The 13,590-nt window shown below is 33.6% G+C and overlaps 1 protein-coding gene across 1 annotated transcript; it reads left to right on the top strand.

Moving 5' to 3' along the window:
• The first annotated feature begins 7,825 nt into the window (after nt 1-7,825).
• Nucleotides 7,826-12,937, top strand: LOC129260492 (myosin-6-like). The gene is made up of 11 exons (XM_064099338.1): nt 7,826-7,972; nt 8,577-8,717; nt 9,145-9,285; nt 9,431-9,499; nt 9,949-10,089; nt 10,955-11,059; nt 11,185-11,289; nt 11,589-11,693; nt 12,026-12,100; nt 12,251-12,355; nt 12,797-12,937. Exons 1-11 carry the CDS (start codon nt 7,826-7,828, stop codon nt 12,935-12,937), a joined length of 1,275 nt encoding a protein of 424 aa, XP_063955408.1.
• Nucleotides 12,938-13,590: the final 653 nt, after the last annotated feature.

Here is a 13,590-nt window from a genome sequence, read left to right as displayed (position 1 = left end):
CGAGCGAGCAAAAATTTTGACATTTTTAAAACAAAAATCCATTGTGATAAATTTTTGCATAATATTCAGAAAATAATATCACATTTCACTTTTTTTTTTTTTTTTTTTTTTTTTTTTTTTTTGGGGGGGGGGGGGGGGGGGGCTAGAGCTTCCTTAGCCTCCCATCTGTACGCCACTGTCTATCTACCCCACTCACGTGACTCATGAAACTTAAGGCATGTAGGATTACTCCTTCATAAGTAGTAACATCTAAAAATGAGAATATTTTTTTCTTGTTTCAAAGGGCACTCGATAAACGGGTCCTTCTTAGAATAAAAGGGGCACAGAACACGTCCGTGAGGGACACATTTCTTGGGTAAAAAGGGACACTGATATGAGAAAGGGCACCTATAAGAAAAAAGGCACTTGCTAATGGCATAGAAACGGGTCCTTCTCAGGTATGAAAGGGGCACAGACCACGTTTGTGAGGGGCAATTCTCTTGGGTAAAAAGGGGCACTGAATTTCGAGAAAGGTCACAAGAAGGTAAGGGGACACTTGCCCATACATATAACGGGCCCTTCTCAGGTGAAAGGGGCACAGAACGCGTTCGAGAGGGGGCAGTTTTGGTAAGAGTCGCCACTCATACGAGAAAGGGCAATTGTTAACACCTTAAACGGTTCCTCCCCACTCCTCAGGTGAAAAGGGCATTTCCCTTCCTTTAGTGCTTCGAAAAGTGTGGGGGAGGGGGGGGGGGGACACTGTACTCCCCGACCCCCAAGATCGCCGCCCCTGCTTGGGAGTATATTTTCAGTGTCCAAATGGGGGAGTTCAGGCCCGTAGCTGGGGGACGAGGGTACTCTGGCCCTTAAAATACAGGGATGTGAGAGTTCAGATTTTTAGCTGATTTCAGATTTTTGTTTATTTGATTTTCAGCTTATTTATGGCTGGTTTTGACTTTCCTCTGTACAAAAAGTATTGGAGCTCTTTCTATTTCAGACTTTTACAACACTCTTCAGCTTTTCTTTCAGATTTTTTTTAGTAGTGAGCACAAACACCACTGATAATAGCTAGGGCCTTTTCATGTCAGCATATTTAAAAAAAAAATCAGCTCACCCTTCGCGATTGCATTTATTGTTTAGTTACATACATGTATAATCCTTATCTTCTTCACGAATACCAAAAACTGCTTAAAATTTTCAATTTTCTTAATGTTTGAAATGAAAAAATTGAAGATGCGCTTCGAGCTCTCGTTATCTACTTGGGCTTTTTATGTTAGAATAAACTTGAGATACCTGAAGTTTCAGGCTGAAACTTTAGGACTACCACCTCAAAAATATCCACAATCCCAGTTTTTCCTCATAATGTCGTATTTTAAACATTTATACTGTAATTTCTTTTTATAGTTCTTTAATTTGCTTGATGCCGAATCATACAACTTACAGACGTAATCTATAATTCAAAGTATTTACTGAGTGCTGAAAATATTTCTCGGTATTTTTTTTTTATTCATACCCCTTCAACAGGGTTCTTTATTTAAAAAATTCTTCATAATAACATGTACAAAATTTTCAGACAAAACAGTGTATGAACAGGTTACATAATTATATACATAACTCTTTTGTCATACACAAACATATTATAGTATTATATTAGACTTATAAATCGATAATTTGTCATTGTCGCAGCCAAGGACATTTAGGCACGCGGCAAGAAAAAGGGAACATATTTTGAGAAGTGTTAGATTTTGGTCTAATCAGACACCAACAATTGGTATTCCTCATATTGTTTTATTTTGATATAATTTAACTTTATTATTTCCATGAGTAACTAGGATGACCAAAGACGAAGACATGGTAGAGGGGATAAGCGAAGGCTCCATAAAAAGCATCATTTTGAAATAATCTTTAGCTCTATTTTATTATATATAATTTTATGTTTTTTTTAAATACCATATTCATCAGCTAATAGAGATACACTAATGCCAGTGTCTTTTAAATCGAATGCCGTTTACTATGGCATTGAACATATTGGGCTGTTACTTTCCTGATGATTTCCCTCTTTTAAAATATATTTTTTTTGGAGTACAGGTTTTAACTCCATAAACTCGTAAAAAGGGCTCTAGTCTACATTGGAGAACTCTGGCTCGTAAACCGAGTTTGTATAGTTTAAAAAGAAGAACCTTCTTCCACATGCGATCGTAAGCCCTTTGTAGGTATTAAAAGACTGCAGTTGTATTTTTTGTTTTTGGATTCCATTTATATGTATATCTGTTTCTAATCTTATTTAATTGTTCTTTCGTACATCGTTTTTTTTTAACCCGGCCTGATAAGAACTGATCAAATTGAATTGAATAAAACCTCAAAACATATAAATATTTCTAAATATTTCCCCCCCATTATTTTGCACATAATATTTGAAAGTGAGATGGGCCTACAAAAAGCAGGGATGAAAGGGTTGAAAGGGTTGAAAGGATAGATATTTGCAGGATTTCATACAATTGGTATGGAAATATATCTTTATCCCACATTGAATTATACAAGACAATTCTCTAATAATATATATCTTTACCACACTCCCATATATAAATTTTGAATCATTATGATTTTAGACCGTCTTTGCCGGGGTGGTATTGTTCATGTTGTTAATAGCAACTGCAAGTTCTGCCTTATTAAGTTTGGCGTCCAATATCTAGATGTTTCTTTAATATGTATGATATTAGTTTCTAAATGTTTCTTTTTCTTATCGTTGGGAGTAACTCCATCATCAATTAATTGAAAATGATAATATAAGCCTTATAAGTAGGATATGTAATCACATAATCGTTATTATGTGGGTCAATTAAATTTGAACAGATTGGTTTGCCTTCCCTTTCTAACTTTTTTCTACACATCACCATGGTTGGTAAATCTAATGTATTTAGTGAGTTGTGGTATTTAATCCATGTTTTTTGCCATTTCCTACAGTTTAATCTTAGTCCTTGCCTTCCTTTATTTTGATTCGATTGCGTTATGTGATTTTACACTTTACAATGAGGATCGAGTCTATTTTTTTCTTTGCTGTTTCTTCCTTTGATACTTTGTTTCACTGTGGTGTCGGATTAAAGTCCTTTGATTTGAGCATAGTTTTATCAGAAGCTTCGACAATGTTGCTAATAAAATTATTGTATATTTCTTGGATACTAGCTGTATGATTTGTGAAATTTATTGTATGTTTGTGATGAAATGCTGTCGGTATGATTCACAATTTTCATTTTGTGAGTTTTTCCTCCAGATTGTAGTAGTTACATTAGAGTGTTGTGTTGATTAAAGAATACAGACATTTTTCTTAGATCGGAGTATCTATTATGTCAATCGTATAACAAAGATCCGGATTCGAATTATCATTTCTTGTTACCAATCAATCGTTCAGTCATCGTCATAATTACTGTCTGTATCTCTGATCTCAAATAAGAGTTTCTGATATTTGGAAAAGTTCAAATTTTAAGAAGTCTTCGGCTATCTCTCAATGATATCAACTTATCTGCCTGGAAATGCCTTAGCCGAAAACCTCCATCAATGTCAGCGCTTTGTAGGCCCTATTGTCGGCCGAAGAAAAGACATTCTCCTTTTTAAAGACTTGACCTTGAAAAATGTCCCGATCGTGGAATTTATCCCGATCTTGGAACCATCTGAAATTAAAGACAAAATCACGAATCTCTCTTCGATATATAACATCAACTAGAAATTATTTTTATCTTTCATGTCATAGAATGATTAATAGAACTTGTGTAAATTTCTATTCACTCACGGGTTCAATCACATTAAGAATACTATTCACGAAGTTTGAATGAACTTTCACATAAACTTGCAAAAATGCACTTTTTATGATGCTTATAATCTTCACAAATGCATATGTACTCTATAAGGTGCATAAAAAATACATCAACAAATTAAATGATCTTTGAAGTTCTTCAAAAATTTTGTTTTGTTGTTCTCTGAATAAAAATCAGAAGAAATCCAATTATTTTTAACTTACTGATGGCTTCTAAGATACAGTCATAAAACAACATATAGATTCTGTTTAAATCTGACCTCATACAAGCTTCTAAAAGCTTTATTTCAGTACCAGTAAAAAGAGGCTGCGTGTACGGTTGAAAGTCGAAATTCAAAATTAAACCAAGATGGCAGCAAAGATGGCGACTACCTCAGATTGTAATATGTGTGCTTCACAAAGTCTAAAGATACAATCCCAAGAAATCTACTGGAAAGCTGGGTCTCCTCCCAACTTTACAATTTCCCAAAAGTATTTCAAGCAGCTGTGGAAAAGAAAGGCTCATTGAGCTCAAATAAAATGGCCTTTACAAATTTACTACCCTTGATACAACGTCCTCAACGCAACGTATATTTTCTCTACATTACATTAGAGTAACAAATCAACGCACACCATTTTATATTACATTATCCTTTTTCTTTCTCAACCTCTCCTTTTTTTTTTTTGGGGGGGGATTTTTCCCCACACGTTTAAGCTTCACAGGGAACCCCTATGACATCGCCCCAGATTACTACCCTTTATACTAAAGTTAGTTAAATTACTGACTTAATCATATGTGTCGATCGGCGTTCATGTTTGTTTGATTTTTTTTTTGGGGGGGGGGGGGGGTCAGTGGCGTAATGAGTCTTTTTTTTAGGGGGCCGACAAAGATTTGTGACCTTAGAAGTACAAAAATATTATTCTGTCATAGATTTTGACATGTAATAAAAAAAAATATGACATTTCACTCTCTTTCTTTTCCTTTTATTTCTTTTCTCTCTCTCTCTTTCTTATCTGTACCCAAGCAGGGAAGAGTATGGGAGTAGTCCTAAAGTTAGGGGTTTTAAGTATATGTTAGCTTTATTTCTTCAAGACTAGGTACTACATACTTGTTCTGGATCAATATTACGAGCGCGAAACTCGAGCTATTTATTTTAATAGACTATTTGAGCCATTTGAGGACTCTTGATTGTTTTCAGGGTTATTCTCCTTTCATACAAACATGAATATTTTATTCTATTTCATCCTGGATAAAATTTTTTTTTGCTTGTCAAATTTATGTTGGGCGAAAATCCTGGGTTCTCCCCTGGTCCCCCTGCCTTTGGGGAGAGATTTCTGCCCATGCTATATACTAAACATAAGAAATTTCCGAATAGAAAAATCAATATACCATCATGATCCTCATGTGCTCACTCCTTCCTAGTCATCATGATCATACTTGTCATTGTCATATGATTCATCACAAATATGTTTGATAACACAGTCATTACCCCACCTGAAATATTGGGGGATATATCCCCCATCCCCCCCCCCCTCCTCAGAAATCGACACCCATGAACTTAATTATGAGATTATGGGTGCGTTGTGGGTCTGCCCAGTGTATATAGGGCACTGGATGGATGATAAGATAAACCTACATCATTACGGTGACGCAATACATCGCGAGGAGCACGGCGTTCTTATTGGTCAAAAGTTTGTTGCTACGTGACGTGAATGTGCGTGATAAAGCCTGGCTCCTCTTGCTTTAATACGCATGCGCGCACTGTTATGCGCTCTTATCTTATCAAAGTTATTGTTGCGTCACAATAAAGACGCAACTTTTCCATGTGTTCATATAATATTTGGCTTGACAACCAATCTTTACAATGATATTATGCAGCATACTAGTACTAGCGAACACGTTTAGCTAGCACCTTATCGAAACTTCGAAACTTAACGAAACATTGACGTTTTGAACGTTGATTTTAGTTAATCATTGTACGGATTGCATTGTGACATTGCAGGTAAAGTGAATTTTTTTTTCTTTCATCCTGTTCATCCTCTAAGATTGAAGAAGTATGCCTATGCTGTTTTCTTCATATTCGATCCCACTGTCAGATCATGATGATATTATTAATTGAAGAATGTATGATGATTTTAATAATGATGATGATGCTGGCAATGATGCCGATTGTGATAGTGACGATGATGACAATGGTGACGTGAATTATAAGGTGTTTACAGAGCAATAAAACACAGACGCTTCTTTTTATACTTCTTTTTAATGTTTTTTTAATCCATTTTGTTCCTCATTTCCCCTCTCAAGGGGGAGGGGGGGGGGGGTCACTGTTTAAAAAAACCAAAGGGATGGCGCTGTTGTCTTCTTTTCCCTAAGACGATGCCCCTGATTAGTACCCCTACGAAAGTCAGTTATTTACTTAATCATGAGGTAATGGGTATGTTACGTTACGGGACTGCTCAGTCGTACTCGTAGCGAGGGCATTGAAACTTAAAGGAGAATGAAACCCTTGAAACCAGCTGAATCCATATCAAAGAGAAAAATCAAAGAAACATATTGTTGAAAGTTTGAGGAAGATTGAATGAATAATAAGAAAGTTATGAGCATTCGAATATTGAGATCACTAGTGCCATGTAGATCCTCCCAACGGCAATGCGACCAAGATCTGTGATATCACACACGTACAACTCCCTCATTACTTTAGTACTTATTTCACTTATATTCTCACTTTTATAGCTAGAGTCTATCACAAGGTGGTGTTCTCTTTATGAGATGACAAGTACAGAGGTTTCACAACATTATATCATTGATGAATCGTTTGTCATATGATTAGAATGAGCAAAAAGAGATGTTTTGGGGTATATTTTCAGTGTCCAAATGGGAGAGTTGTACGTGTGTGACATCACAGATCTTAATCGCATTGCCAATGGGAGGATCTCCATAGCATTAGTGATCTCGACATTCAAATGCTCATAACTCTTTTATTGCTAGTCCTATTTTACTCAAAGTTTTGTTGATCTTATTCTTTGATTTTTCTGCTTTCACAAAAGCTAACTTGCTCCAAGAGTTTCATTCTCCTTTAAAAATCCGAGCACTCACCATTGTGACGTAATACTTCGCGAGGAGCACGACGATCTAATTGGACAAAAGTTTTTTGCTACGTGACTGGCACATCGATACGCATGCGCTTAAGGCACAGACGTTCTCATTTGACCAAAGTTATTGTTGCGTCACGATAAAGACGCAACTTTTACTTGTGTTCATATTCTGCTTGGTAACCAATCGTCACAACGATATATGCAGCATACTAGCGAGCACGTTTAGCTAGCACCTTATCGAATCTTCGAAACTGAACGAAACATTAACGTTTTGAACGTTGATTTTATTTAATCATTGTACGGAAAGCATTGTGACATTGCAGGTAATGTAAAATTTAATAAACATAGTTTCTAAACTTTTCATTTGAAGATGTAGGCCTGCAAGTTTATTTGCCATATTCGTTAACATGCAGAATTATAAGAAAGTTTTTAACGACACCTACTTTCATTTTTCATTCTCCCTTTTTTAATTATTCATAAGTAATGTAAATGTTAACTAAGAAAATATTCAAGGTATTCTAACGTTAGCTCTACGATTATTGTGAAAAGGAATTATTGTTGGACGTGTGACGATTTCATATATTCCAGATAATTATGATTTTTTTTTCCTCACTTAAAGATCAAATTTTGTGTGTGTTGATCTTGTCTGCATTCTTCAGATTCGATTTTGATGATTTTTATTTAAGGCTACACTGATTATGATGATGATGACGACGAAGATGATAATGATGATGGTGGTCGTGGTGTTTATTATAATCGATAAGCTAATGAGTATTAAGCCTCTGCTGCTAAAGATGAAAATGCTACACAGGCAATGCCTTTTTTATAACAATGTTGTAGAGTTTACAGGAAAATTACTTTAGTTATCTGCTTTTTCTGTACATAGTTAATTTATTTCTCTAACTAATGAACACTAATCTGAATGATCTTCTCTTATTTCGAACTTCACTGCTTTACAGAATGAGTGTCGCAGAAAAACAGAAGAAAACCCTTCCTCCTCTACGAAGTAGAGTGAGGAAGATGGGTGATGCCAACCTACCCAATATGAAGGGACAGCTGAGTGCACGACCTGCGGATTCTTTCAAATCAAAGAAAATCCGTGGCGAAGTAAGTGAATTCCTTTTCAAAGTTTTTGCTTATTGTTGTTGTTGCAATTTTGGAAAAGAGAAAATAAAGTCTTCAAATCTTGAATGAATCAATATAAGAAAATACCCGAACAGATATAAATAAAACATTGCAAAAGATTGGCAGTCATAATGTAAATGAGTGATGGTGATGATGATGATTTATGCTTATGATGATGAAGTGGTGGTAATAATGATGGTGATGATGTAAATGATGATGGGGATTGGGATGATGATGTGGATGATGAAGAAGAAGAAGAAAAAGAAGAGGAAAAAGATGATACTGATGATGATGATAATGATGATGATACTGATGATGAAGGTGATGATGATGATGATGATGATAATGATGATGATGATAATGATGATAATGATGATGATAATGATGATACTGATAATGATGATAATGATGATTATGATGATGATGGTAATGATGAGATGATGATGATAATGGTAATAATGATGATGGTGGTGGTGGTGGTGATGAGGATGATGATCATTTCGCAGCTGATGCCGAATCTGAAATCACATCAGAGAAAAATATTTTACTGGTATAAAATCAATATCACAATACTTACCTCCAACAGGACGTGACACTACTGCTGAAATTCCTTCAAGAATCATTTGATCTTGAGCCTTCAACCACCCCGGCAGATACGGTCTGTAAACTAAGACTAAATATGTCAAGTACAGACAACAAGATCAAGCGGATGACAGAACAGCTTAAGGTAAGAACTACTAGCTCATAAAATTAATTTGGGAAATTTTAAAATATCTAGAAATAGTTTTGGGGGTAAATCACATTAAAAGATGGATCAAACATGCTTTGGAATGCAGAAGTAAATGATTTAGGTAGATGTAAAGTTATTCATATCATACATTTTAAAAACAAAATCAGTTGAAAAAAAATACATAAATAAATAAATAAATAAATGAATAAATAAATAAATAAATAAATAAATGAATAAACAAATAAATAAATAAATGAATAAATAAATGAATCAATAAATAATAAATGAATGATATATAAATAAATATTTTGATGTATGTTGTTTATCTTACACTCAGGATAGATGCAATTGAAGTAGTTATTTTTATCGAATTCTCATACAATTCGAAAGTAACACTGGAATTGTCTTCTTTATTTATTTAAAGGGGACCGAAGTCCTCTTAAAGACTTGCAAAGATATCGCTGGAGTATCCGGTCACCACGCTCCAGACGGTCTTGCTAAGTACTTTAGCTCAACATGGAGCAGACAGCGCCACGTCATCAAAAAGCTTCAGAATAAAATCCAGGTAAAATGAAAAAAATAAAAATTTCTTACAATGATCTTCAAAACAATTTTTAAATGTGTATGTTTCCACCTTAGCGAGAATTCATTATGTAATCAGTATTTTATTACACTTAGAGTTTTTATTTACCTTTTGTGTTACTTTTTAGGAACTGAAAGAGAATGGCCACACTCTTTCAACCGAAGACTCCAAAGACAATCTTAGAGGGTCTATTTTGGTAAGAGAGATTTGAAATAGATTTTAATTTGTATAATATCTTTCATTTATGAAATATGTTTGTTATGTAGAAAACATGTAAAAAGAATGTATGTAAAAGAATGTTTTTGAAATAATTGTTCAAATAATTTGATTCGTTAGTGTTATGTTCATGTTATGAAATATTCTCTGGAATAAGAAGGAAAGAAAGAAAAAAATATCATGCAACGTCAAATACTGTTTCTTAAGCGGTAAATATAATGGGGAAAGATAGATAGATAGAAAGATGGATAAATAAATAAAAATATAAAAAGATTACAGAATCTTCAGATCATTAAGCAGTTTTAAAGTAATGAAAAACAATTAAACGGCAAACGCGAATAATGAATCAAACCATTAGGACTAGGACTAAAAGAAAATCATGTTTTTAAAAGTCGTCATTGAAGAAAAAATTATTTGTTTCGGGATTAGGATCTTGCTGGAGCGATGGACGTGGACACATCCAACTCAAACCTCTCAACCATAGTCAAAGAGATGAAAGACACCTTCACATCAATGAAGAATGACGTCATCAATCTCAATGACATGGTCAAGGTCAAGAAGGAGATCAAGGTATACATATTTCTCATTCAAAGAGAGAGAAGGAGAGAGAGATAGGTTGTTTCCTAAAGCAGACATAATACACATGATGATGTAAAGTGGGTGATATTATTATGATCATATGGTAAAAACTATCTCTCTCTCTGATTTACTTATCTATCTTTTTTTTCTCCTTATCATTATTTTATACTTTGAATTTATCATTATTATTATAAATTGTTATTATTCAAATCACTTTCTTTTATTTCTGTAGTCGCTTATTCGCTTTATTTTGATTATTTTGGAGATTACTTGCTTTAGCACGTCTCCGTCTACATTATTGTATATAACTTTCATGGAATTGTTAATTAGTATTGAAACTACGTTTAGGGACTTGCCTTTTATTTAACCATTGCTTTTCAGTTAATTTATCTTCTATATTTGTTATGAAATGTCATTGAACTGTCTATATTGTTTTGAATATGAACTATTACTTCGATTATATTTTGTTTATTTGTTGAATAGAAATAAATAGATCTAAATCTATTTCATTTATTTTATCTATTTATGTATATATCAATTTGTTTAGAGGGGAGGGGGAGAGTTCACATTAAACAAGCAATGCTTTGTAGCGAATCCCCCATTTCCTCAGACTCTTCATACATATTTAAGTTATGTCTTATAACTCGTCTACAAAAAATATTCTGTGTTATGTACCTCTCTTTATATGTTGTTTATCATTTATATCATTGAGTGCAATTATAAATGTATGACATTAATTAGTATCATAATTTATGCTCAGTTGAAAATAAAATCGAATTTGATTTGCATGTGAATTTGAAACTTTTAATGTAATCATCAAAGAAAACTTTTATAAACTTTTTTTTTCTTTTGTCAGAATGTCCAAGATCTTGAAAAGACGAGCTCCAATCGCATCGTCGAACTCGAGAACGGAATGGACGATCTCAAGAAAAGAAACAACTATCTGACCCTTGACCTGGAGGTAATACAGTTATATTTTTATAAGTTATTACAATATTTACCGCAACAAAAAACTGCTAACCAAATAAGACTCCATCAGTTTTATTTCATTAACATGATTGATGATATTTTATTTCTCAATGATAGCAATCCCAAGAAAATCTCAAGTCAGCTACCATCCTTGTCAGCGATCTGGAACACAAGATCCGTGATCTTCAAATTGGCAACGACAGGAAAGCACTTGAAATCGAGGTTAGTATAGATTCTTACAAAACAAGAAATGGTGAACTCTCAAAGCTAATTAAGGGAATAATATCCTTAAAGAGTCAAAGGTATAGATTCTAGAAATATGGTGATTGTCTAAGATAATCACCATATTTTTTATACAATTTGTCTTGATACATTTTTTTTAAATGTCATGAATGATTTGTTATATTTCCTTTTCTTGTAGAATGATGTTTGATGATTAGTAAAATAATCTAATCAAATCTAAACGCAGTACATAATTATCAAGGTTGTATTTTGTATGCTCAATTCATTTCATTTTCAAGGGTTTGCTTCAGCGCTACGAGGAAGCCGGAGAGATTGTTTCTAACCTTCAAACAGAGCTGGATGACACAAAACAACTTAACCAGTTCCTTAATCTACAGATCAAGGTATACCTCACATTTCAACAATCTTGACACAATTTATAACAAATCATTTTCCCAAAAAAAAATAGAACAAGGAATCAGGAGAGACTGATAAAAATATGAATTTTAAAATTGTGAAACTCATAAGTTATTCAGCGTAATAGTGTAGTAGGCTTCACGGTACACCATGTAGGCCTATCTATCTGGGGCAACTAACAACGTTTCACAGAATATTTGGTAAATTAAACACAAAACCAATTATACACTGCTATTATTATGTTCATTGGAGAAGTACTAACCTAAATTGACCCATAAATTGGAATTGAATTGTTTTCCCTATCTGATATTTCTCTCAGGCATTAGACAATGCTAAGGTAGACGACGTTGCCGACTGGAAACAGCAAAAGAAGGAACTGGAATCACAACTTGAGGTAAAAATAATGTTTATCTTTGGGATTCTTCTGTTTCACTTTTTTCTTCCCCTTTACATGAAATTGATATCCACATGATTTATTTCAGAGTCTGACTGAATTAATTCCTACCTTTTCAATATCAGCATGTTGTTGCATTTTATTTTCCAGAGCCTGCGAACAGCTGAATTTCAGGCAAACACTGAAGTTCTGTCTCTCAAACTGGAACTTGGTGATATGAAAGTTCAGAAAGATGGCGCACTTGAAGAGTTGAAGGTATTTCAGAAATACTGATTTCATTCATCAAACATTGGTATAATTCCAAAATATTGAATCTTAAAGTAAATATTTTACAAATTCAGACGTAAATAAAACTACAAATATGAAAAAGAACATGCATGAAATTATTTCAATATGATGAAAAATCTTTGGGATCATATTTTCTTTTAAGTATTAAGACAAAATTAATATTCAATAACAAAATAATAGCATTATATACAAGTGGTTTCCAATTACGAGGAAAAGACAAGCAACAAGTTTGAGTCATGAAAAATAATTATTATATAGACAAAAATATTAAATAATCAGTCTTAATGGAACTTACCTAATTATTATTGGCCTCATTGTAATGTTAATGACAACCTATTATAGAGAAAATATTAACAGTTCATTCGAAAACTTTTACCAATTATTTTCTTCAATCTTTATGATGAACAGAAACTACAAGTGAACGAGCCTAAGAAAGACAATCATATCTTGGAGCTGGAGAAAGAAATTGCCATCTTGCAGAAAGAAAAGCTACAATTGGAGACAAAACTTGAGGTATTACCAAGAAATCCAGTCATTAAAGGAGAATGAAACTCTTGGAGCAACTTAGCTTTTGTGAAAGCAGAAAAATCAAAGAATAAGATCAACAAAAGTTTTTAGTAAGATAGGACAAGCAATAGAAGAGTTATGAGCATTTGAATGTCGAGATCACTAATGCTATGGAGATCCTCCCATTGGCAATGCGACCAAGATCTATGATGTCACAGATGAACAACTCTCCCCTTTTGGACACTGAAAATATACCCCAAAACATCTCTTTTTGCTCATTCTAATCATATGACAAACGATTCATCAATGATATAATGTTGTGAAACCTCTGTACTTATCCTCTCATAAAGAGAACACCTCACCTTGTGATAGACTCTATAAAAGTGAGAATATAAAGTGAAATAAGTACTAAAGAAATGAGGGAGTTGTACGTGTGTGACATCACAGATCTTGGTCGCATTGCCAATGGGAGGATCAACATGGCATTAGTGATCTCAATATTCAAATGCTCATAACTTTCTTATTATTCATTCAATCTTCCTCAAACTTTCAACAATATGTTTCTTTGATTTTCTTTTGGATATGAATTCAGCTGATTTCAAGGGTTTCATTCTCCTTTAAATTTTATTGATTGAAGAGAAATTGTGATAGAAATAAAGAGAGAAAGATAAGAGGCATTAGAGATGTATAATAAT

This window comes from Lytechinus pictus, chromosome 5 (genome assembly GCF_037042905.1).
Source record: "Lytechinus pictus isolate F3 Inbred chromosome 5, Lp3.0, whole genome shotgun sequence".
Lineage (NCBI taxonomy): Eukaryota > Metazoa > Echinodermata > Echinoidea > Temnopleuroida > Toxopneustidae > Lytechinus > Lytechinus pictus.
The sequence above is the reverse complement of the archived record's forward strand: the minus strand, read 5'-3'. Positions and strand labels throughout refer to the sequence as shown.